This window comes from Lampetra planeri, chromosome 7 (assembly GCF_965212315.1).
Source record: "Lampetra planeri chromosome 7, kcLamPlan1.2.h2, whole genome shotgun sequence".
Taxonomy (NCBI): Eukaryota; Metazoa; Chordata; class Hyperoartia; order Petromyzontiformes; family Petromyzontidae; genus Lampetra; species Lampetra planeri.
Window position 1 is genome coordinate 17,049,359 of NC_136113.1, and position 26,460 is coordinate 17,075,818.

The window sequence follows — 26,460 nt, forward strand, 5'->3', positions numbered from 1 at the left end:
GAGATGACTTCTCGGTGATCCAGCAAGAGATTGTGATGATGAAGGAGTGCAAGCACGCCAACATCGTCGCCTACTATGGCAGCTACCTGCGGTGTGTGGCACTCAACTCCTTGCTCGCTCTCGCTCGCTCACTCGCTCAATCACGCGCTTGCTCACCAACGCACTCACACACTCATTAACACATTCATCCACTCGCTCGCTCAGTTATTCATCTACGGACATGATCACCCACTTTCACGATGACTTGCCAATGTTTCACTCGCTCACGAACTTGCTCGAAATGTGAAAAGAAACAAATACGCTTTTATATACAGCATGAACGCGTATTGCCCGACCCTTGCTGCTGTATTCTCCATGTTATAAGATGGAGACACAAACATACCGGATGGTAAGGCGCAGCCCCAGACATGTGATTTAAAATACAGGGCGGAAAAAGTGCATCTCATAATCTGGAGAAATCTGTTATTGTCTAAAAGTAAGAGGACAAATAATTGCAACAACTTAAAATAAGGATACTCGATTGCAATTCTAATTGTACACGATAATTACTGTACACATTAAAGTCAGTAAACAGGCAAGAGCCAACATAATAATGGCCTGGGAACCAATGTAGGTCATAGAATCTCACACTCACCTGTAATACACTCACCTGTGAAAGTACAAGCGTTCTGCACGTTCTCTAGCCACCGTGACCCCACGAGGCAGCTTGTACGCAGCGTGGCAGAGGCGCGACGTCCCAGCGATGCGCGTTAAATACGCGCGACGGGAAGCATAATTCATCCGCAGTCGCACTTTCACGCCGAGTTGGCGGCGTTATGCACGCGTGCGCGCACTCAACACGGCCGCTCTTGTGTGGGGGCGGCCGTGTTACGCTTCGCGTGTTTCTGGCCGTCTCCGGTTCCTGTCAGGTGGGTGCGTGGGACGGGAATTCTGGAATTTCCCAAGAGACAAGGGAATTGTTCATGAGGAAAGGGGAAAGGGAGGGCATTAAGATTGTAGATAGGAGAGGGGTGGACGTCAAGCAGGTCACTAGTTAAGTATTTACGTGGGGTGGTATGTGAGGTAGGAGGATGCGATTGCATAAATGGAAAGATTCCGGCATTGTGATGGAGAGATGCCAGTCGAACTGAAAGGGAGGTTATCTAGAGCAGTGGTAGGAGCGGTGCGGTGACGCGCTGCAGAGGCATGGGCATACGGTAAGTCTAATGAAAGATGCTTAAAAGGACAGAGACGAGAATGCCGAGGTGCATGTTGGGAATGTATCTTTGGGAAACGACGTGGAATGAAGACCTTAGAGGCTTAGCAGATGTTTATAATATTTTCAAGAAGGTAAGGGAGATGGTTTCAGAATGTCACTCTGCTGGGTAGAGATACCAAAAGCCCTGCATTTGCAGTGATTTATTTGAGCTTACATACAATATGACATCCTTTACATTCATGGATTAAGTTTTTACATTCATGTAATGACCCAAAAATGAGAATTCTTGTTGCCTAAATCGCTTAAAAAATGTACCAATAGTGGCTCCTTGTGCAGTGGCTGTGGTGAGGGATCCCCATTGTGAGTGGGGGATGCTTCACGCTCGGGCCAAACCGCCCCAAGGCAGCATCTGGCATGTGGGCGACGAGACGGGACGGGGACTCGGGAATAACCTGTGGCCAGATGAAGCGGTGTGTGGGTGGTTCGTGTGACTTATCCCGGCAGACAGGAGCTCGCATGCACGTGTTCACTTTGTGTGCGTGTGTCCGTGCCTGCAGGCACGACAAACTTTGGATTTGCATGGAGCACTGCGGAGGAGGGTCCCTCCAGGATATTTATCACGGTAAGGAAGATGGAGAGAGAGAGAGAGGGAGAGAGAGCGATGCGGCACTGTGCGCTCTCAGCTGCGTCTTCGCCGGCCGCTCATACCCCTGCGGTGTCGCGTTTGCGACGGTGAACAAATCTACACGCTACGCTAATTACAGTGGCGCAGGGAGGAACACGGCATGCTGGATAGTCCCTGCAAACACTCGGCACGCCCTCTCCACCGCCCTGTCGTTTGAGGAATTATCATCATTCAAGGTCATCCGCACCTACGATTAAAATGGTTGACTACATACTGCGCGAAAGAAGTTCAACACACATACATACGTACATCCTCAATGTAAATGTATGCACGCAATTTGAAAATAATGTACAAACATCAGTAATGATCTTTCTATTTAGACACATGATATGCTGTAAGTTAAAATTATTTGGTAGAATAGTTTCGAATTGATTCAAGTCAATAAATGGATCATTTATATGCCTTGCGATTAGTTGACGGTTAATTGTGTAATGTTGTGGAATGCATTTGCATGTACTCAGCCATATGGACCTGTCAAACGATAAAAGTCCAAAGCAACACTAGCTATGTGTATTTTATTTTATATTTTACCATAATAACATGTAATTCACAACTCCAAGGGACATATAAGTAAGTCACTGGTTACCTGTACATTTTACAGACATGAGATATGAAAGTGTACATTATTAAATTATTCTTGCTATGTTTCTAAACAGCTGATGTGGATGAGGTTCCTGAGCCTAGGGATCAGTTGCAAAAACACCTTGAAGCCTTTTTCCTGTAGCTTTCATTGCTTTAAATAACAAATGGTACATTCGACTTGAAATAATATGCAACCCGAAAATACAAATCGATAAACACACACAGCTGGGCTGTCTCACAAACGTTTGAAGCTTTGTCAATTAAACAATAATGTTAGTCGCGGTCAAGTCATTATTCTAATGATCGCACTGTACCATTGTTCTATCAACATGTATGGAGTAACATCCCAGTAACATCATCGGAGTGCAATAAGGGAGTGTATAACCCTGACGAAGCATTTTATTGTTTTTTGATGCAGTTGCAAAGTGGTATCAGACACCCAGGGACACACAGCCTAGGTCAGTATCTACGATATAGGCGATTATTTATTTGGGTCGCAGCTTCCTTTAAGCCGTTTTATGTAACCGGCTGCAGTACCTCACTGGAGTCGGCCCGGTGCCGAGGCATGGGGCATGAGCCCCCTAAGTCGCGCGTCGTGGACGTCCTCTGACGGTGTTTTGTACCGCGTCTGTCGCAGTGACGGGGCCCCTGACGGAGCGGCAGATCGCGTACGTGACCCGGGAGACGCTCCAGGTGGGTGCCGCGTGATGGTCAGCCATGGATGCGGGGAGGATCGCGCCAGTGGCGTGGCGAGGTTGGCATGAGCCCCGATGCAAGCGATGAACAAGGACTTCTTGTCCCATTGTCCTCCCGCTCTTTGTCCGTCGGGCCGATGGACGCCACGGTGACTAGGAGATGTTAACTTCCTTGCCTGGTATACAGGAGGTCGTGGGTTCGATCCTGACCCTGACGCCTGTATATTTGAACTTTGCATATCTCTCTCTCCCTGTGGTCACATGGATTTTTATCCGGGTCCTCCGGTTTTTCCCACCACATTTAGAAACTTGCGTTTAGAGTATTTGGCTGCTCTAAATTTCCACGTGATAAGCCAATTCGTTGATCAGGTGGCTTCTGAAAAAAGCGATCATAGCTCAGTGGGCCTTACCTGGTAAAATAAAAAATATCTTAGTTTTTAGATGGCGATGCTACCGGATCACAGGGCCCACGTTCTGGTTCATCGTGAGCACGAAATCCACTGAACAAAACCTCGAAGCCTCCTCGTCACAACGCAGACGATGGGATTGAGATGTAGTCGCAATTGGTGATCAACGACTAACTCATTGAATTGTAAATTTAAACTCCGAATGGATTATTGGTGCTGACGGGAGAGAAATACGTTTTACATTTTACATTTTCTCTGATCAGTAGTGACATGACAAAAAGCCCATTCTCTAGTTGTATGTTATTCTTTGTGCAATTCATCGACTAGGCTAGATTCAAATAAAAGCAGACACGTAGAAATGTAATTTTTTAAACAAATACATCTTTAATATGAACGTAGAAAAACAAGGTGGTCATGCAGAAAAATGCCCTGAAACATAGCATGAAGTAAAGAACACAATTTTCCTTATATATTTAGGGCTCCTTCAGCAGAGTTCGGCACCAGGATGTGCGGCCAATTCTGTGATGAGGCGTGTAACGAGTCATCGAGTAAACTCAACTCTTATACTAACGATGCATGCCTCCAGCCGTGCATGTAAAACATCTATTATTTAAGACTTGTGCAAGTCATGTGCATTTTATATCGATGTATGTGTGTTAGCTCAGCGTGAGCAAGACGGAAGAAGCCATGCAGCTAATATTAACTCGACAGTGCAAGTGAGAAAATAAGAATTCATAATTAAATAAACATGATTCTCGATTCAAATCGTTGCTCCAAATTATGACAATGCATTTAATTCCATCGACGGGGAGTGCATCTGATAAATGCCTCTTAATGGGCACGCACAAGCAGAACTTACAAATACGTTTGTATTTATGCATACGTGGTATGAGGGATACCCAAAGTACACCCACACATGAAGGAACGACAATAATGTAATTCAATATTAGCATAGGTCAGCAACTTAGTCTCTGTATTGCACCTGCGACATATATAATGTAACGACGTTGACCGTGGTTATGTAGCTCGTGACCTCCGAAGGTGAGGGTCTCTCCGCTGTCTGCATTCGTTCGAGGCCGGGCGGTGGCGGGCGGCATTGGGGGGTGAGGGATGGCAGTGTGGTGAGGCTGGGTGGCGGTGGTGGGGGTGGTGGATAGGCAGGAGGTCTTGCTGGCACTCAGCGGCGATGGGGGTAGCGTGCTCGCCGAGTCGTGTAATTCGGATGGCGGACGCCCACGTGGGAGACGAGCGTGCACGCGGGCACGCTCGTGGGCCAGACGTCTCACGCGCTCACAGTCAAGTTAGTCTACATGCCGTGATGCCGCTGCTACCGCCTGCGTGCGTGCGTGCCACGTGCGTGCGTGCTCCTCCCCGAGGTGGCCGGATGGATCAGGGAGCTAATACCGGGTCTGAGCGCTGAGCCGCTACCTCCACCGAGATATTGGGTTTGACCCCCGTGGTTTGGCTGGGTTGACGATGTTGGCCAAATCACCAACGGCTACACATAAATAACCGGATTAGAAAATGTGGTTTTCAGTTCACAAAATAATATACAAAAAATTATTAACATGTGCCAAAACAACTTTGTAGGGCACACGACAGGCGTGCTGTTGTGGGTGTAATATTCCGATTGAATCACATTTATCATCATCGGATGTAATTTTACATCAAATTACTACAACAATAATATAAATATAACTGTACAAACTTCATCAATCTACTGCTGGATGAAAGCCACCCGACACCATGTCAACCATGGGGGGGGGGGGGGTTGTTTGACTAGACTTCGCCATGCCGGTCATTGAGGGTTGGTGAAGGGTGAACCCCGGAATTGATTTAAATATCACTCGCCACTGATGTTAGCCGTGGCCAGGAGCGACACCCCGGTCCCCCGGGATCGCAGCGCAGCTCCCGTGGCGTTGTTTTGTAGCCGTGGGCATCGTGCCACGTGTGGCAGCGTGAGCTACAGCCGTCGCCGCACACTCCGCCTAAGGGCACAGCCTCGACCTGCTTGAGGGGCCGTGCGCATTAACACAGGTGGCCATTTATCATTTCATACACCACGGCATTTCTTTTGGTTCATGTTTGGTTTTGTTGTCATTGGCGATAAAGATAAACAAGCCGTTGAAATAATAAGTTGTTGATTTTCCCCGAAGGCTTCAGTCTTCTTTTTGTGTATGTAAATCTGAGTGTATCGGACACCAAAAACAAACTATGAAATGCGGCAAAAGCGGCCTCGCAGCGTTTCACGACGCACGTCCACGGCCCGGTCGCTGAAGGTTACCGTCGTTACAAATGTCGACCCTCGTGTGACGGTTTTCTTGCAGGGCTTGGCCTACTTGCACAGCGAGGGGAAGATGCACAGAGATATCAAGGTGAGATCTTCTAAATCTCTCAACCCGACGCCCTTCTTATGTGGATGTACGGATCGGGGGGATGGTATGGGGATGGTGTGGTGCTGTCGATATGGTGTTGCGGAAAGGGGATGTTAATGCTATTATGTTGTGGCAATATAACGGATGCCTTCGGCATTCATTCATCATTGGCTCGCCTCATTACAACTCTGTTATGACAATTGGGCAGTGTACTCAAACATACTGCTGCTGCCGATCAAAGTGGGATTTGGAGCTCTCAAGGCGAGATCGTGGACGTGATGATGGACGTGCCATAACCACGTATGGGAGAAAGGGGACGGACACCATTGAGGTTAGGATTATGGGTTTGAGAGCAACATTATTTGTAAATGTTTATCCCACGGGGTTGTGACCCACAGCCTGAGGACTGTTGCTGTAAGTGACCCTGCGGGCGGCGCTGCGTCGCAGCGCTCAACTCGCGTGCGGTCGGAAGGTTACGAGTTCAAATCCCCGTTGAGGATTAACTCAGTTTATCGCCATCCTTCCTTTTGGGTGGATAAAACAAGCACCACCTTGTTGTAAGTTAGTGGTGGCTCTCCGACGGAGAGACCGGCCCGTGCTATAAGAATATGGAATCTTCGGTCTGGCTCAGCATTCCACCAAATGTTGACAAACGCTGCCCAATGCTCATGTGGAGCCGGCTGTTGCGTGGGTTGTATCGGTTATTCTCGTGGTGTTGACGTGTAGAGGCAATTGTAAATCGTTGCACAAAGTGCTTTGTGTCGTTCCCGTGTGGCACCGACACTGCACTGTGCGCGGGACATTGCATCTGCACCGCTAGTGATGCCAGCGCATGTCAGCTGCGCGGACGGATGGATTTCCCCAGGCCATGAATTAACTTCAGATTGCCCAGCCCGCATTTGTACACCCGTTCGCCAGCATCGCTTGGACCCAGCGTGCGCAATTCGTATGATTGAAAGGTTTCGATGTATTTTGCCAGCCTTAAGGCATCAAAGGGTTTTGAGTATTTTACGTAATCCACTAAAGACGTGCACGCCTATGTGGCTTCATGGAAACTCCCACAGGTGATGGAATTCACGTGTACTAATGCTAACACTAGTCCCTTGTCAAATAAAGGTTTTAACGAATCTCAGTACATGACGTCACCGTTGCCATGCATGAATCGATAGAGGCTGCTGGGTTTATGCGAGTCAACGATACATGTAACACAATATTAATGACGTCTCTTTGTGAAGCCAATCCCATGTTGGTCATCGGGGATTGTTTGACCTTACTTTACCATGACGGTCGTTCTGGGTTTGCGAAGGGGTGGGCGCAGGACCGGTTCAGACACAAGTTGCCACCGATGTTAGCCGTGGCCGAAAATTTAATTCAGGTCACCGGGTTTGCAGCGCAGCGCGTGCAGCACCAGTGCACCTCCACCCCACCAGTGCAGCGCATACAAAGAGCAAGGGAGAATAGGTTGTTGCGGCACCATCCGCACCTATGTTGTCAGTGTAGGAATCCGTTTATTAATGCATTGTTACAGACTTATTTGTATTTTTGTCTGGGATGAGAAACCTGGAGGAATCCCACCTGTGCTTATAAGGAGATAACGCTCAACAATATGCTTAACCTACTTTCTGCACAGTGACAATTATACCCCGTGACCTCTGAACGTCCTTCAGCAACTAAAGTGAGTGATCGTAGGAAGCCCACTCTCAAAGATCTGCACGAATATGTCAGACGCCTACTTGCCGCACTGCCTTCTGCAGGGCACTTTATAACCCTACAGGCCGGGGGTGTGGCAATGTGACGCCCAGACAACGACGAGATGTGACGCAACGCCTCCCTCTCCACCCCCCACCCACTCCCACATTTCCCTGCAGGGGGCGAACATTCTCCTCACGGACGACGGAGACGTGAAGCTGGGTACGGGCACACACCCTGGCGCCAAATGCAATGTCTGAGGCTGCGTGGGCTGCGGCATGGAGGCACTGACTGCAACGGGGGATTAAAAAAAATCAACAACGCCAACAACGCTTTACCGCTCACGCCTTCGTGAACAGAACCTGTTCAGCGAACACGGCGGCTGGGCGTGCCGTGAGCGAGCACCGCTCTTGGCTAAAAGACAACAACGTTGTGAAGAAACCCAAAACGTTAATTAACACGCCGCGTTGCCGATGAGACTCGGGGAAGTCGAAAGCCAGCTCGGAGCGTGCCCGCTGAAACTAATGCACCGGGGAGACATAGGCCCAGAACTGATTTCACCTGGTGAAACATAGCCTTGTTGGTGTGCTTATAGCTTCATAGAGCATGACGGAGCGCCATCTCGATTGACGTCGTCTTCCAGTACAATTCCCCAATAGCGTGATGCTCTGATGACTGATATATATGCCTATCCATTGTGTGATTTTGATATGGGGAACACCCTGCATTAGACTATTATAAATGGGTGAGTGAATAAGCAGTGATAATTCCAATAAGCGTAATTGTTGTGTAGAAAGTCATTGTTATTCTTGCAATTTTGACCCCAGTATTAAATACATATCGTCTGCTTTCCAACGACTCATCGTTCAGATAAATTATCGTAGGAACTCTCGGTTTTAAGGCTTCTTATTGAGCCGAGGTTTTGATGGTAAAGTTATTCTCATCCAGCACTGGAGGTTGATCTTGTTTATGTGGGCGCTCGTTTTCTGGTTGCGTTTCTTGTCGCCGGGGCTTGCTCCTTGCTGCTTTAATGCCCTCGCCTGTGTGTGCCGTGCTTGCGGATCTCCAGCCGACTTTGGGGTCTCCGCTCAGATAACGGCTACGATCGCCAAAAGGAAGTCCTTCATCGGCACCCCTTACTGGTAAATGTTGCATTCCTACACGCACGTCGCGAGTAGCTCGAAACCGTCCATCGATTACGTCGACGGATCGACAACTCGATTCGCAATCGGCCACTTTGCAGTCGATTGTTCGGGCTCCTTGAAAATCGGCCACCACAAAAAAGTGGCGAGTGGTGGAAATTACTCATTCCTGCGGTGGGAACCAGTCTTGATTCGTCGGACAACAACTGTTAATTTTGCACAAAGTGGTGCTAATTTTATCAAGTCCGGAGGCGTTGATGGGCCGAGTCTTCCTCCTGACTGGGAATCGAATTCACAACCAATTACGCTGAGAGATCACGAGAAGTATTCCGTTTGCCTTCAGGCGGTTCCGCAGATGTTACAGGGAGTGGTTTGCAGGGTTTCCTGGGATTTCTAGTTTGCAAGAGTATCACTTGTTTTCAAAGGATAATGCAGCCTTTCTTCAGGGTGAGTTTAAAATTACCATTTTGCAAAGTCAGTAGTGAGCATCAATGGATTTTCTGGTGCCTTCAATATGAATTTGTAATTTTTCCTGTGGGCTACCAATAGAGATCAGCGTCCACCACCTATGCTCATTCGAAAAGAGAGTCGCAGGCAGACGCAGCTTGTCCCATGTTAATTATCATCAGCCATTGTCTATCCACTGCTGGACTCCCCCTGCCACCACCATCAACTACGGTCCAGTGCGGCTACCTTCCATCGCACCCCTGCGCACGAACTGATCCCATCGCTCCGTCTCCACAGCGGACATCCTCTGGGACACGTTTTCGTTTGCCACCTTTCCATCACCGCCCTCGCCCATCGGCCTTCATCTCTCTTCGCGATGTGTTCTGCCCACGCTAGTGTACTGTTCGTCCTTTGTCAGTGTGATGTGTCCGATTTTCGTTTCTTTGAGCCGTGCGTTCCTGTGTTTGTTCCTTTGTCCCCTCGGCGTAAGTCCAAGTTTGCGTCTCTCCATGCCTCTTTGTGCACCTTTCAGTTCTTGTCACACACAATGAGAGTTCTCTTTCCTTTAGCCTGCCTCTGTCCGCCTGGCGGCTCAGCCCAAAAAGCAACGGTTGAAGGTCAGGGTCGCTGTGACCGCGTTCGGATGTTGTGGGGGACTCGGACGCTGCGGGGGACTCAGGGGGCAGCGTCGGAGCTTTCCGGACGACCGTCGCCCCCGGCGATGGATCCTGCGGGCGTACGCGCGCTACTCAACTGATGGGCCCCATATCGGCCCCGTCTGTTGCAAATGCTAAGCGGGGGGCTGCGACGGGGCCCGGGTGCTCGCGCCGTACGTGCGTCTGTCCTGGCCTGCGGCAGAGAAAGCGGACGTCGTTAATCATCATGCCGCCGCTCCCACCGTTACCACGGTGCCGTGGCTTCTGCGCTGCGGTTTCCTCTCATTACAAAAACTCAATAAAGAATTGGTTTAACATCCCAAGAAGGACCCTGCAGGAAAGGAATCCTGAGACACCTCGAAGATTTTCTGATTACAGAAAGATTCAAGTCAAAATATATTTGTGCTCAAATGCGCGTTGAGTGGCACATTGCTGTTTGGCAGCCCCTGAGTCAGTCATGGAAATTCCACATGACTATGGTGGGGGGCAGTCTCTTCATGGAGGGCAACGTCTGTTGACATTAGCGATGTGTCACAGCATCGTGAGATGCAGTTGTGTTCAGACTGTCTTGTATATCGTAATTTATAAACATCATTACTAGTCAACAGGCAGATTAGTTAATTTTCCCAAAAGATAAAAAAGCAAAACGGTTTACGCCATCGTCAATGGCTGCGACAAAAGACATGTGAATGCGGCTGCAGTGCTGGGGTTGCTCGGGGGCCTGTGAACGACACAGCGAGCGCCGGCGGGCCGATAGGCCGGTCGGTGGTTGACACCGCCAAACGGCACGATGGATAAGCGCTTATGAATAAGTAACGCATAACGCGTGCGTTTTGTCAGCGGACGTCGATGGTATTCGATCTGGCTCTGCGGGGCCGTGGTGCTTGGGGACGGAGGGCGCGTCGATGCGACGCAGGTGGGCGGCTCGCCCCGACGGGCGCGACGCGCCGCGCGCTCCTCTCTCGTGTCGCGTGGACAGACAACGTGGCTGCTTCGTGCGTCCCTATGGCGCTGATGAAGGCAGTTCGATAAATGTTGAGGTCTTAATATTTAGGCAGGTAACGAGTCATTGGTGAAAATCAATTATTGCGCGCACCACACACGTGCAAGAATCAATTATTAATGTTTTGTGTAAATTGTCTCCGCTATTTTTAGGCCAATGAAACATACAAGAGAATAAATGAGAAAGACAATCCTCTGGGTTTCTCATCCCCGACAATTGCTGAAGCAGCAGCAATTTAATATCCATGTAAATATGTACACGTGTGTTTTTGTTCCCAGTCTTATTGATTATTTCACCTGGTGATGAGGTTTGGCATGGTGTGGTGTTGTTGCGATGGTATGGTTTGATGTGGTGTGTTTATGTGGTACCGTTGTGATGTGGTGGTTTGGAGTGGTGTGGTGTTGCGGTGTGATTAAGGTGGGATGGTATTGTAATATGATGATGGCTTTGGGAGGCCCTCATCGAGCAGTGAATTGGTCATGGCTGATGATTATACTGTAATGTGGTAGTTAGGCATGGTGCATTGTCGTTATGGTGTTTTAGATTGGTATGGTGTGCAGTGTTACGGTTGTGGTGGCTTGCAGTGGTTTGGTGTTGTTGGAGTATAGTTGTTGTGCTGTGGTATTTTGATGTTAGGCATGGTACATTACTGCTATGATGTTTTGCCATGGTATGGTTTTGTGATACGACAAGTCTGTGTGGGCGCAGCGTTGTTGTGGCACGACGTTTGCGTGACGCGTTGTTGCGGTGGCGTGATGCGACGCGGTGTGACAGCGGTGCCGCAGTGTTGGCACGATGTTCCGTGGTCTGACTCGATGTGGCATCTGTGTGGCGCGGTGCGCGCCAGGATGGCTCCGGAGGTTGCGGCGGTGGAGAGGAAGGGCGGCTACAACCACCAGTGCGACGTGTGGGCCGTGGGCATCACCGCCATCGAGCTGGCTGAGCTGCAGCCGCCCATGTTCGACCTGCACCCCATGAGGTGCCCCCACCACCGCCGCCGCTCACACGAGTGCAGTGCCAGCCTTAAAGGGAAGGCGCATGACCGCTCTTATTTGACAAAATCGTTTCTGCAAAAGGTGTTGTGAAATAGTTTTAGTTAACGGTACGTCGAATAACACGTTTTTCGATTTAAGTTTGGTGTTGGATATATCCACCCCACCCCACCGTGTGCTGTGCCACCTTAATAGGTGCTTGCTGATAACATTTTACCCTACAAATCTATGAGACTGGAAATTAGATGTTTGTCCTTGTGTGCATGTGTACATTTTTCCAGGGCCCTCTTCTTGATGTCTAAGAGTGGCTTCCAGCCGCCCAAACTCAGGGACAAGCAGAAGTGGTACGTGCTGGGATTGCTGTTCCGTCGGGATTTTTTTTACTTTCATTAATATTATATGTTCGTATTCAGATTGGTTTGAAAAGTTTGTCATGAGGCGGGTGTGGGCCGGAGTTTGTTGACAATGCTTTACCACTGGTCCCAGTGTATCTGGGAGAACAATTGTCACTTTACTCTGCATGCAGCATTTCTATTATGCAACAAAAAAAAGTTTCTCATCACGACGATCATGCGATGACACCGCAAGCTCCTGTAGAGGCGGCACACATCGTCATCACTCCGCAACTAAACATTCGCGACAGCACGGGCTCTCACGTGGTGACACCAGCGGCCGATGTCTTGAAACTAGCAGTGGATAGAGAATGAATGATCACGATAGTGATGAATGTATACTGTATGTAATATATGTAAAACTGGCTCAGAGTCCTGAAGTCTGTTTTATCAAGGGAGACCCAGGTTTTAATAAGTTCACCAAAATGGCAAACTACTTAATCGTGTAAACATCGCAATGGCGAACACACCATTTGTGAAAACAATTCATATCACAATAATAAATAATAATAATAAATACATTAAGGCATTGTTAAACGTTTAGTATTAAGTGACATATATATATAACTGGGAAGTAGCGATGCTGCTTTTGTGGTGAGTCTTTGTCGTAAGTGCAGCGCCGCTGCCTATTCTTTACGGTTTCTGGAGGGCGGCTGCTAAAATTAGAACTTGGATCGTCCAGGCTGCCAAATGACAGCGCTGAGGGCCTCGTTTCGCTTGGGCTCGAGCATGGCTGGGATTTTTGGGGAGATGGGTCAAAGAGTCCGACCGTTGCCTCTGGTGCAGCGTCTCAGAAGCTCCAATCTTCCCGTCGTCGACCGCTAAACCTCTTCACCGACGGCCAAACAGTAAAGACGTTAACAACCATAAACACCCTTTACTGGACAACTGGGCACTTTGATTGACCAATAAACACCTTTCACAGGGACATTCGTTTATCTTTGTAGCCTAGCTTGAGAAAGAGTTTACAGTGTGGTGAGTCAAGACGTTGCGAGTCAAGACGTTGAGCTCAAGAAACAGTGTAATTTTGACTTAAAGCTTTCGTGATTGCAGGAATTCATATTCTTTGGGTCTTTCGGTAAAGTCACGTAGATAGGTTCAAAGAAAATCATTTGAACCTATCTACGTGACTTTACCGAAAGACCCAAAGAATAGTCAGTGTAATGCCAATGTAATGTGAGCATATATAAAGTGGCACACGAAGCTTTCTAAACAATTAAACTGTACATTAATAATGTATAATATTTATATATTCATTACATTCTTGAATTAATATGAACTTATATGATTGTATAGGTACAACATGCAATATGAAAACTCTACGTAAATTTGTTGTTCACAATTTCAAACTGAGCTCGAAAGGCGTCTGAGATGCCGGTGCTCATTCTAGTGAGAGGCAGAACCTCGTGCCTCTCGGCACAAAGGACAAAGCGAGATGTCGTTTCACCGTGACTCGTGCCGCGTTTCCACCTCCGTTGAAAATCAGACCTGAGCCTGCCCACGCTGTCCCACGAACGTCCCACGAGCGTCCCACTCACAGCCTGGCACAGCTCATCATCTCTCCCTTCCCTCCACGGCCAAAGAGATGCGAGATTTAACTTATGCTTGGGTTAGATTACGCTATCCTAAGCAGACATTTGTATTTGTAATTTTCTCCCAGTGTTTTTTTTTTTTTACAACACCACAGCCCTTGAAAGTTGACCTAAGTGAGAGACGCCGTTGACCGTGCCTCTGCCTTCTGCGCTGACCCAGTGACATCGTGAATGTTTCCGAGGGCAATCCACTGAAAGCTTGTAGCTCCCTTTCGGAATGCGAGCCGGTTGGTTCCGTATACGAGCCACGCAGTCTGCTTACAGCTCCCTTGGCGGGTTGCTGTGGAAAATCTGGGCCAAGCCAACTTTCCCAGTTCACAAAGCAAGCCAGCTCACTTTGTGGCAGTTGTGGGAACGCGGGATCTTGGTGGTTAACCACTTCTTCTTGATTAACCTCGCCTTGTCGTTTGTGCTCGATCTGTTCTACCTCCCTCAGGTCGCCCGTCTTCCACAACTTCATCAAGATGGCGCTAACCAAGAACCCCAAGAAGAGGCCCACGGCGGAGAAGATGCTGACGGTAAGATCGGCGCGCCGAGGCACCGCAGCGAACGCCCGTGCCGTTATGGCAAACGCCGGTGTGGTTTTTGCGTGCTGGGTCCATGCTACAGAGGGCCGCATGGGCAGGCAGATCGCAGGGTACCGTGGTAACTAATAGTTAATGCTGCATGTCGTTCAAGAAGATTGTTTTTTTATGTTCAGTAGTTACTGCCTCATTTGCACATGTAATATGTAAATGCATTATGCTTTTGGTTTGCATAAATAATTCGTTCCCAGAGCGGGATTCGATGCGTGTATTTTGAGTGCAAGAATCAATTTAAGTCACGATTGTATGCATGGCTACATGCCTCGTATTCAGGGTGAATGTTGATATACAGGGCACGGTGTGCTGTGCCACACCTCCAATTATCACGGTTGGCTACGTACGGTGCGAAAGAACTTCCATCATAAATACATACAGGTGGATCTGCATGTATGTATACAGTATTGACAGTGAATGCTTGTGTGGTGGCCGGGTCGCACAGAGGTCAGGGTGACGAGCCGCCTGTGATGCAACTCGCTTCCCGAGTGTAGTGAGCAGACGGTCTCTGCTTGGTCTCCAGTGACGGCACTAAAGTCCCATCTGATTGCATCTGGTTATTTTCGCCAAATTTTAGCCCTGACAATAAAAAATATCAGTTTGACTTCTCACGCTTTGAATATCACTCTGCGTAACGGGGCGGGGAAGAAAGTGCCGCCCCCTACTGCGTGGACCCAAACTCAGTTGAAGGTATATCTGTGATATCTGCCTCTGTGAGATTTCCTAATAAAGTTTTCGTCTCGCGACATGACGCCGTGAGCACAAGCGAGGATAAAACTGGGGGGGAAAAATCCACACGTTCACAGAGTGAAAACGCGTAAATGAACCGAGCTCCTTGTGGTGTGCGCGGTGCGGGTAACGCGCGCGGCAGCACTCGTACGTCCAGCAGCCGCTGAGCCGGGCACAGGCGTTGGAGTTGCTGGAGCGCGTGAGCGACCCCGAGCCGCCCACTGCGGCCCCCGACCCCGACCTCGATGACGATGAGGTCAGCACGCACGCACACTCAAACGCGCACGCGCGCACGCATTTATACACGCACAGACATGCACATGTGTGCGACTGCGTGCGTAAGCACACAGTGACTCCCAGCGATGGCCTCGTCTAGCTGGCACAGACGCGCAAGCGCATGGACTTGGCATTTCAAATATCAACGAAAAAGCCAGGTTTTTAACCCTTACGTACATTTTGCAAAAAGTATTTTAAAAAACAACAACCCGTATTTGACAGTCTATATGGGAGAGACTTATGAGGACTGTGTACTTTGTACATTTTTCCTTGCCGGAGAGGAATTCACCTAAGATGGCGTGCGAAGGGCTCCGCTCTGCAGGCGGGACTGGGCACGTGGCCGTGTTTTCCATGGGCCCTCGCCAGCAATAAGAGCGAGCGAGAATGATATTTTATCCCCGAGCCCATTTTCAGGCAACGCCCACAAACTCTTGGTTCGTTCATGGCGCAGTCGGTGCCACGAGAATCCCAACGCCAGCGGTGGTCACCGCAGCCTCGCTGTGAATCAACACGTGTGGCACCGGTCATCTTCTCAACGATTCATTGAATGTGTGTCCCGACAACTGTGAGCCCCAAAGTTTCAAAGATATAACCAGTGGATAGGTGTCACCTCATGAGTAATAAAAGACATTTAAGTCGGTGGTCTCAACCGGTGGGCCCACCCCCACCAACCACGCCGAAGGCTGCGGCGTGATTAACGTGCAGGAGAAACTCTACGTGTGCAGGGAGTACGTTGGTGCCACGTTACGGAGACAAACCACCCGCACCTCTCTTCCACCGCAAAATCGAGAGGCGCCAGGTGCTCGTTTGCTGCAAAAGGAGGCACTATCAATTCACGAGCCACTTTCAAAGAATTACACCGGACTCCGGAGGGTCTGAACACCGTTGGCTTATTGCGTCGCTGGCTAATCCCTTTGAGCCGTATGTAATGCTGAGGACCACGCAGCTACTTTCTCCTGAACAAAGCGCAGCAGCCTTGTCACCAATGGATAAGGCTACGATTTTGGCACCAGAGGTCATGGCGGTCACGGAAATTGTGTCAAGTGATATCTTGGAAACGGCTGTAAAAATACGTCAGATTAGGCACTTATTTTATTTCCTTTTCAAAAATGACGTACGTCGTGGGCTCAAAATAGAAATATGCATCGGACGATCTCTCTCTGAACCAGGCACCCCACAGTTTGTAATATTTAAAATCAGTTATATCCAAATCGATTTAAAAGGCAATAAAGAAAGAAACTTACTTAAAGCAGCCACTTGGTTTAATAATTTTTTTACAGTATTTTTTAATGAAAAACAAATATTTGAGCTAACAATTTTTTGTTACTACATTTTTAGGTCGGTCACACTGCCAGCTCTACGAATTAAAAAGTAATAATTCGAGTTGGAATGCCCCACGAGCCGCACCTCTCGAGCAGGGCACAAGGGCGAGGGCAGCGATCTCAGAAGTAGTTCTGTGATATCACTCTCCACGGACCGTTCTCTGACAGCAAGGAATGCGCCGCTGCGTGAGAATCCTGCAAGGACATACTGTTCCTTGGTCTCGTAACAGAATGCCGAGGGCCACAATTTCTCATGACATTTCGAAATAGGACAAAATTATCCATTACTGAAAAAAATGTAAAAAGGAAATCAGTTTTGCCGGTGATACTGGCCCGCTATGAAAAACAATGCACACTGTGCTAATACCACCACCACCACCACCACCAGCGTATCTTGAACCTAATAAATAGCGAGAAAAAAACATAATATTGACACTCGGCGCAGAAGAATAGTTATAAATGAAACGCAGGTGAAATAATTTTTCAACTTGCACGCATACCAGTTGATAACAAATGTGGACGGCTTAAATTTTGAGTGCCGCCCTCCATTGCAGTTTTTGAGCTCATGCCACTTCGAGGGCGTCGCCGTGTACAAATGCTATGTGACGTTGTCATCGCGAGTACGGTGCCAGAATCAAAAAGTTGGCACGTGAATTAAAGCACGTGCTCTTGCCTTTTTCCTGCACGTGTGCATCCGTGTGCATGTAGATATGTTTGTGCGCGTGCGTGTTTTTGCGCGCATTTGTGCGCTCGTGTGTGTGTGCATGTCTTTGAGTGGTAGCGCAGTGCCAAGCCAGCTTCGCTTTGAACCTGGTGATCCAATTTAGATTCCCGCTAATAGACCAAAATCAGTGATGAATATCTGAAACAGTCCTGTGGCTTCCATCGGTTGACTCAGCCTTCTATGAGTTTCTGGTGTGTAAACATCAGCTGTAGGGAGACAAAGGTGGCTGAGTGTGGGGCTGGTCACCCACCATCTCATGTGCCTTGCCGGCCTTCGTCGGTGGTCTCTAAAAGCACTTGCTTCAACAGTTTGTTAAAGGCTATACGGAAGATCTTTGTCTTTGTGTGAGCTTGAATGTGTTTGTGTGTGCATATCGGAGAGTGTATGTGCATGTGTGTTTGCTTGTGAGTGAATGCGTTGGGTGTGTGTTTGCGTGTGAGTGAATGCGTTGGGTGTGTATTTGCGTGTGAGTGAATGCGTTGGGTGTGTGTTTGCTTTGTCTGACAGTTGCAGTTCCCAGTGCCATACAGGATCCGCTCGATGAACCGGCAGAGGACCGAGAGGACACTGTCAGAGATAAATTGTGAGCCCCGCACAGCACAAAACGGGCGAGCAGGCCATTGCTGATGCAGTCGCTTTTGTCCTTATTGCTATTTTCCTTCCTTTTGTGACTTTGGTGACCCAGGTCACGATTTCAAATGAGACTCATCCTGGCCCCGTTGAGGTCTCACCAGGTTAAACAAAGTACACTAGACACTTGTAAGATGCGCCTGTAACCCAACGACTTGGTTGATCATACAAGAATAGGAATAATTTTGTATAAGACTCCTACATACCAGTGCAGTGAAGTGATTCCAGTAGGTCAACTGAACTGAAAGTAGGTTGATTCATAACAGCTCTTTTGGATGATGCCATGTAATGATCTGTCCTAATTTGTGTCTTATAACCCTCCACCACTCAACGCAGCCAATACAATTAAATTGTCACAGGTTCAAACGTTTAACAAGCCAAACATTATTGCTCCAGCTCACTGGTAAGTTGAAAAAGTATTCTCACAAACAAATGTATCAACCATTGACTAAGTCTCGGCTGATTCACCGAACCACCTTAACTTCACTCTGTTGACAACATTCCCTCCCCGTCTCTCGCGCGCAGTCGACCGGGTGAAGTTCAACCTCCCACTGCGCAAGGAGACGGAGCCCAATCATGACACGGTACGTTTGTTTCCCTTCCCCCGCAACTCCAATTGGCGTGGTTAGCTCCGTACGCTGGTGCGAAAGAAGTTCAACATGCAGACATGTACATACAAGCCCACGAGCTCTCGGTTCGTCCTCACTCTCCGCTTAGTGGAGTCCGAACATCCCCACCGCGACCGACTTGGGGCCCAATACGAGCGAAGAGAGTCGGAGCCGCTAGACGTCGTGTGATGGTGGTGTGTGCGTTGGAGAACGGCAGCGGTGGCCCGGCAGGCGGGAGTGGCGAGGGGACGCTGACGGTGACACCTCGCGACCAGCTCTCCCTCGATAGGAAGGATTTGGACTCCGTGGCCCCTCACAATACAAACAAATCAACCACCTACGTTACGGGCATTCCACCGTAATCGGGCTGTCTGTGGAGAATATTCCCAATTACCATGGCAACAGAGGCGGATCCAGTGCCGGATTAAGCTAGTGCGGGTCCTGTAGCAAATGTTATAAAGGGGCCCTAAATAAATAAAGATATATATTAAAACACAAATTTTTAACTTGCATAGTAAAGTAAGTGTATTTTTCATTTGCTATACAGCCAGATAATACGACAAACCTTAAACCTTAAACACCCAGTCATTCATAAAATCTGAAGGCAGTATAGTGCTATAGTAATAGAGCAAGTGCAGAATCACTGAATCGGAATTGATAGCTTGAAAGCATTTAGCGCGGGGCCCTTAAAAGTGCGGGGCCCGTAGCATATGTAGATATTTTTGCTACTCGGATAATCCGGCACTGGGTGGACCTAGATTCTTACCAAGGGCAGGGGGTGGTCACAACACTTCAAGCTATTTAAACAGCGCCCTACGTTGTTAATAAAAAAAACAATTGAATTTGAACTAGCAATTACAAGGTGTATCTCAAGAACTCTGTGTACTTACATTCAGTAAGCAGGTAGTTTCTTCGTAAATGTATATGTCAATATTAATGCTTTATACTCATAAACTGGGCATGAATAAAAACACATCTGAAAGAAATATGAAGACAAAGGCCACGTTGTCACAGAAGGGCTTTTACGTCATAAGACTGTAATAGAATCAGAATCTTTATTTAGATTGGAGGAATCTGATGAGATACAGAAGTCCAGCAGGGCGTGGGGTCAGCAGATGTGTGCTCCTTTATTAAGAGTGTCCCTACACTGATTATTAAGGATCGATTCTTTCTTTATTTAGGTTGATAAAATAAATACTGCTCCTTGTGGGTAGTCAACAACGGTTGCTCTGTGGAGAGTCTGGACCCCACCATAGGAATGTGTAATTTCCACCCGTGGCAGAGGGCCATCGACAGAGGCGAGCGCCACCCCCTTTCTTGTTGAACAGGAGACATTTTGACCTCCTTCTGCTTCAGCCGTTTTAATTTAAGTTTCATAAACCAAAATATTATTTTAATTCATAGACATTAACCATTTTTCCAATCCCATATTTGTTTATTTGTCAACAAGCTTCATATTTACTTTTTAGATTTACATTTTGTTTGCATCGTCCAGTAGCATGTGAATGTTTTTATTATCAAGACGTTCGTCTTCATTATTTTTGTTTTGTTGCCACTGCGGCGGCAGCGCGATGCCGTGCGTGCGTCTGTGTGCGCGGACGATGGGATGCGGCGAGAGTGGACTGCTTTGTGCCAGGGGGGCCGAGTGGCCTTGTTTTTTAAAACCGTTGCAAATGCACTTAGCCGGGACGGCGCTGCGTATTACCCCTTTTTTTTACAAAATGCGCTCGGTATATATATTTTTTATTTTATTCCCGCCGGTTTATTTTGGGCGCCGCTTGTTTTGTGCGCCGGCACTATCGCGCCGCCCTCGGCGCAGCTTTGCCACAACGCATTTGCTCACAGATTTGTCCACGCTCGCGTGCGATTATCCAGCTGTCGCGTTGGATCTGGGCACGCGGGCGTAAAATCGGGGCGGCCAACGGTGGGGCTGGGCGGGCGGCGTCGGTGGGGGGCAGGGGGGAGCGTGAGTTTGTGGGGAAGCAGCAGAGTCGAGGCGGTGCTCGCTAGCGGTCTACCGGGGGGGGTGGGGGGGGCGGCCCCGTGTCGCGTTTCATCCCAGACGGGGCCCCGAGTGGCAGCCAGGGTGGTGCAAGGCTCAGCGCGGAATTCACCATTAGCTGCACAGCCGATTTCCTTTGTATTACAATGACGGTTTCTTCTAATTGTGCTGGCAGCATCACTGTTGCGAGGTGAAGACATCTCCATTCTGAAGTTTCGCGGCAAGCAGTGCACCCGCGTGAATTTGGGATGTCACAGAACTCCTTGGGGAGTCCCTTAAGTCGACCTCTTTGGCACACTGGGGGCACACATTTCGTGTCAATGAAAAGTAAAATTAAATGTGATCTTAGCGATTGGGCTGAAACCCAGAGTCAACACACAGAATCTCAGACGGCTCGTTGCCCCGACACCGCAAAAGAGCTCCGGGCCATCACCGAGTTTCTTCAACCAATCACCATTCACGATGACTTAGATCTGAACAAGCACCGTTCCTTGTCACAGAGACCTATTATGAACTGACATCCATCTGACGCCATAGAAATCACCCACCAGGTAGACTCCATGGAGTGAGAACCTAAACCTCATCGTCACTGTTTTTGAAAAATCACTCAAGCAGGTGGAGGTGGGTCTGAGGGGGAGAGTTAGGGGGGAACGGAAAAGGATGGTGAATTTCTACACAATCGTGAGCTTCCTGAAAGTATTTCTCACATTAGTAACGCATTTTAATTGTGCAATATGTTGTGCAGAAATTGTGGTGTTGTAAGTTTAAAGTAGGATGAGCAGAGACGAAACATGAGTTTGAACAGCCAATTTCTTCCCCGTGTGAACACATTAACGTCAAAAAGGCCACTTTGGAGGTTACATTCAGGTCACGTGACTGGGGGGCATGTCACAAGATATTTATAAAAACCCTTGTCCCCATGTGAACACCTCGCAAAGAAGCGGATGATTTAAATTACACGATTTGACTTTTACAATTGAATGTTTTCATTCCCCCATGTATGGTTGCAAGAAGGAAACATGGAGTAGTTGCATGAAGGACAGAATGGTCCCTGCCACGCGAATGTGAAACTTCCCCCACTGGCTTAGGACAGCCAATGGAGGTTTGGAACACACGGGAAATAGTAACTACCAACATGCTAACTCGGGTCATCCTCGCAGCGGCTTTTGTCTAGCCATCGAACAAAGACAAAGGCAGTCACTGCATTGCACGTTTCAGATGTGCGTTTTTCGGCCGTCTGGAACGCTCTACCATACGATATTAGAAAGCCACTGGAGCTATGCACTTTTACATTTAAATTGAAAACTAATTTCTTGAGAACTGCTTTTTGTGTTTAGTTTGTTGTCCTTCCCCCACACCTCCGATGAGCGTGGTTGGCTACGTACAGTGTGAAAGAAGTTCAACGTACAAACAACATACATATGGATAAACTCTCTTTATCTGCAGATTGATAAATTGTCCAATATGTTTTTGTAGCCTTCTCCACCAGCTTGCCTGCATCCCACCCATGTGTTCGCTCGATCCCAGACTTTGTTTGTTCGGTTGTCCCAGGGCCGTGTGCCCACTCGCGGGGGGAATCATTGCGGGGGGGGGGCACCATCACTACCGCTTGGGCAATCCGCCATCGTTCTGACCCCACGTCCCCCCGCGTTGTGTTGTGTTTTGTCGCGGCAGGACGTGCAGCAAGGGAGCTACGAGTGCGGGCCGCTGTGGGCCCACAACACAGGAGGCGACCTGTGAGTAGTGCCGTGAAGCGTGTATACGCGTGCGTGTGTACATGCGTGCGCGCGTGCGTACACGCGTGCATACACGCGTGCGTGCATGTGCTAGACGCCCAAGGCTTTGCCCCCCCACCCCCCTGCTACCTGCTCCTAATCCCTGCCCACCCTGTGCCTCTCGCTGTCCCTCCTGCTCGGACCGACCGCGTCCGTCACAGGAGCCTGCTGAGGTCCGTCGAGGAGGAGCTGAAGCAACGGTAACGCTTGCACTCTCACGCCACTCGCCTCGCGGAGCCACGCGGGCAGGACCCAGCTAATTGTGGCTGAGTGGAGGCTCCCGAAGGAGCCGGCCGCTGGGCCCAGTGTGGCTCGCCCTGCACACCACCGCTTGCAAATCGAGCGCGTAGGGACAACTGTGACTCCCAAGAGACACTGTGCCCTTGTCAGTGGAACTATTTTCTTATTGCAAGATGCACAGTTGATTATTTACCAAGTATTATTTTCATGATTGGCCTTGTTTAAGATTCAAATTGATATCGTTTTGAATCAGTTTGTGAGGTTGATTTTTTACATGTTCAATAAAAAATTCTGGGTAATGTATTTCCAATTGGGCTATTGTATTGTTTAAAGTCACGTGTTTATGGACCACTGGCATTCAATCGCTGCATAGCCAGCAACAGGAGCAGGTATCACTGCTCGGTGTGAAACGGTGCGCTCGGTGCGCGCCCTTCTCAGCACTCGGTGACCACGGGCGATCGCCGACGCAGCCTGCTCTGGCAAATCCCAACGCTCGTTTTTCGTTATCAATGGAATTCACATCACGTGGTTACGGCAGTGCTCGTGCACAATTGGCCACATTCACGGCCCCTAAGGCTGGCTCTGGACACCGGGCAGACCCAGGTCTTTGTCCCGTGCCCTCCCTCCTCCTCCTCGTGGCGCGCGCGGCAACCCTGCGTGCACAAGACTCGTACAGAAACCCCCAGGAGTCCCCATGACCCCACGGTCCCTCCTCCGTCCCGCACGCCTCCCCGATAACCTTCCTCTTCTTCTTGTTCTTCTCCGTCTGGCTGGGGAAGCGGTTCTAGTTGGATGTCGAAGTTAGCAATCCATTTAATGGCTCGCAGTGCTGCCATCGCGAATTGTTATCATGCCTTCCTCTGAGGCTCTCACCTACCTTCTTCGTTGCGATGAGGGGCCACTGGACACAGTCTCCTGCAGTTATTCCAATTGCCGTTCAACTATGCCTGCTGCTATCGGACGAAACATTATTAAAGAAAAAATATGCAAGTTTGCCACTTATTGTAATTTTAATGATCACACGTGCCCCATAAAATCTTCTACGTCACAGTATTCGGTTTGATAAAACAAATGCTCAAAATTCAGATTTTGTTGTCCACCCCTTTGCAACAGTAGAACAACTGAAGCCACCTTTAACCTGCTTAGAACGGTAATCCACGCGTCTTCTGCACTGTATGTAGAGTGTTAGGTATTTGTAGTCCATCACCCGCTTGGCAATGACATTAGCCTCCCAGACGCAGCGGTAACCCCAGTCGGGGCTCTGAGCAACAGCGACCTCCAGTGGACACGTGGGGAGCTCCACGCGACCGGCCAGGGCGACTGCTACCCCCCACAAACGATGCTCGCCAAAAGTTTTCCCCCAGCGCAGTTAAAGCATGAAGCAGTTTCCAGCCATAAGCGCTGGATGAATATCCTGCGGATGACATGCATGCACCCCCAATGGCCTCGTCAGCATGCGTATGACCATGATAGACAGAATATTAATGCGGCGATATTAATCGACTTGCTTTAGGGATAATGTCTGAATTGCAGACGAATACCACTGCAGCCATGAAAAGTAAATGAATAGTTAACCTCACGTGTTACCTTACTTTTGATCTTGTCGGTAACTTAGTTGCCAGCACAAAACCTTAGCGAATTGTCACACTGCATTTTGTCGCCTGGGATAATTTCCCCCTCACGTAACGGCACCCTGGAAGAGACAACACAGACTCGTGCCTCACGGGAATGCCCCATCCCTGGAAGCGGTGTCTCCCTCCCCTCCCGACCTTTAACCTGTCTTGGCTGCCCCCTTCCCTTTCCGTGCTCCCCCCGTCCCCCCTTTTCCTTCTTGCCACTCTTACCTTGCCACTTCTACACACGCGTGCCCCCCGCCGCTACTGCCCCTCGTGCCCTCCCCCCACGTCGGCCTCTCTGTGCCCCTCAGCGGCCACGCGGCTTGGCTAAACGATGACGGAGATGCGAGCCAACAGTGAGTGCCGAGCGTGCGGCCGTGCCACCTCCCATCCCTCAATCTGCTCACCCGGCGTGACCGTCTCCGCCCGACTGATGCACTGGACTGGCGTGTGTGCGTGCGTGCGTGCACCGTAGCGTGTCCAGTGCACACACGCACGTGCACACACACGTGCGCGTGTGAATGTGTTTGTGTGTGCATGGTGTGGTTGTTTTGGAACACCCGTTCATTTTACTTTCCCTTGCTTATCGCTTGCCGCCTCCCCCGCGTTTCGTGTCCTTGCCGGGCAGAGCCTCCCTCCTGCAGAGCGTTGATCACGGGGCGCAAACTCGGAGAAATCCGCCGGAGCCGAGGCCGGCCCCCACTGCCCCTTGCGCTCGCTCGAAACTCGGCACGCAGGGCAGCATTGCACAAAGCGTGAAATGGACTCGAGATCAAACCTCAAAGTGGCATGAATTTCAGATCCTCTCTGTCGCCAAAAGGGAATGCGGTAGCTGGATGTTGCCTTTGTAGTTAGCTAATCAAGTACAAGAGAGTGATTTCCTCTGTTCTAATATATTGTGTATCGTTTGTTTTTGTTTTGCTTCGCCTCAGAAAATATCTCATTAATCCATGTGATGTGCAAGTCGGTACCTGTTGCTGATTCTCAGAAAATGATTGGTAGCTCTGTGCATGCTTTCACCTGTTTCCTGCTCCACAATTCTCAACTTCTGCCCCATCATCTCCACCATTGGTGCATTTCTGTTGCTCAATCACCGGCCGCGATGACATTCGCACGTGCGAGCCTGAAGCATCTTCGAGAAGCGCGCTCCACGGATCGGTGGCATTGAACGGTTTGAGGGAAAGTGTTCTTTATTTTTCAAGACTAAATCCGCGTAAACCAAAGGAAATGTTCATTCAAGTAGTTTTTATGTAACTGGCCACAGGCGTACAAGTGACAAACGAAGTCTGTCGCCGTGCTGTAATTCCATCTGAGGTTATATTTAATTGCCCTAAATCTATCCAGAGTAATTACATTTACCACTTAAGACTTCGTGGTGCCGTGGGCGAAATTATTGAAGCGCTCGAATAATTCACGAAACCTAGAAAAATACTTATAAATGTCGTTCGTGAAATGTGGGCAGGGCGACTTGGTAATATATTTTCTAACAGGTGATAAAGTATTCTTATTGTAAGACAATGCATGAAGCGTTAAAGCATCGCATTCTGTCTCTTGTTTCCCTTTCTCGTCCTCCTCCTCCTGTGTGGCGCCTTCTTAAACTAAAGCATGAGATATCACGATTACTGCAACAGGTAACCTTTTTACTTTTTTTACACAAAGATCAAACATTCGCTCATCGTGGGATGGCGAAAGCCGCGGTCATTTGCGATCGAGGAAAGCTCCAACATTCTAAGTTATCCATGGGCGTGCAACGGTTACTTAAATTAGATGCTTATTCTCAGAATGTCTGCATCGAACTGTACCCCCCAATCAGTTGTCTGCAATTCACGTACGTTGAGTGTCGTTGGTTCACGGAAGCCTTTGCCGCCACCGTGGATTCTATGCGCGCCGCAAGGGGAGAGCAGCAATGACCAATTCTCGAATTGAATGGTGATTTCAAATTGGGGTGATTCGTAAATTATTTTATTTGTATTATTCCTACGCTTGTTTAACCAGGAAAGCCTCGCTGAGTCTCAAAACTCTTTATCAGGAGGGTCACTGGCGGAGCCAGTGGGGGGGGGGTGGTGGTGGCACGTGCCCCCCTAATGATCCGATCGAAATCCCTC

General features: G+C 48.9%; 1 protein-coding gene across 2 annotated transcripts in view; it reads left to right on the forward strand.

Moving 5' to 3' along the window:
• Window positions 1–26,460, forward strand: part of LOC144720107 (mitogen-activated protein kinase kinase kinase kinase 5-like) — a 59,942-nt gene that overhangs the window by 14,341 nt on the left and 19,141 nt on the right. The window contains exons 3-17 of one of the 2 annotated variants that reach the window (XM_078596593.1): window positions 1–91; window positions 1,756–1,820; window positions 3,103–3,158; window positions 5,895–5,942; window positions 7,811–7,853; window positions 8,701–8,773; window positions 11,727–11,858; window positions 12,153–12,215; window positions 14,292–14,373; window positions 15,305–15,418; window positions 17,992–18,067; window positions 18,640–18,698; window positions 22,399–22,460; window positions 22,661–22,699; window positions 25,960–25,986. In XM_078596593.1, the coding sequence (XP_078452719.1) occupies window positions 1–91; window positions 1,756–1,820; window positions 3,103–3,158; window positions 5,895–5,942; window positions 7,811–7,853; window positions 8,701–8,773; window positions 11,727–11,858; window positions 12,153–12,215; window positions 14,292–14,373; window positions 15,305–15,418; window positions 17,992–18,067; window positions 18,640–18,698; window positions 22,399–22,460; window positions 22,661–22,699; window positions 25,960–25,986 (1,030 nt within the window). The remainder of the gene's footprint in view (window positions 92–1,755; window positions 1,821–3,102; window positions 3,159–5,894; window positions 5,943–7,810; window positions 7,854–8,700; window positions 8,774–11,726; window positions 11,859–12,152; window positions 12,216–14,291; window positions 14,374–15,304; window positions 15,419–17,991; window positions 18,068–18,639; window positions 18,699–22,398; window positions 22,461–22,660; window positions 22,700–25,959; window positions 25,987–26,460) is intronic. The other variant, XM_078596594.1, reaches the window with a different exon arrangement.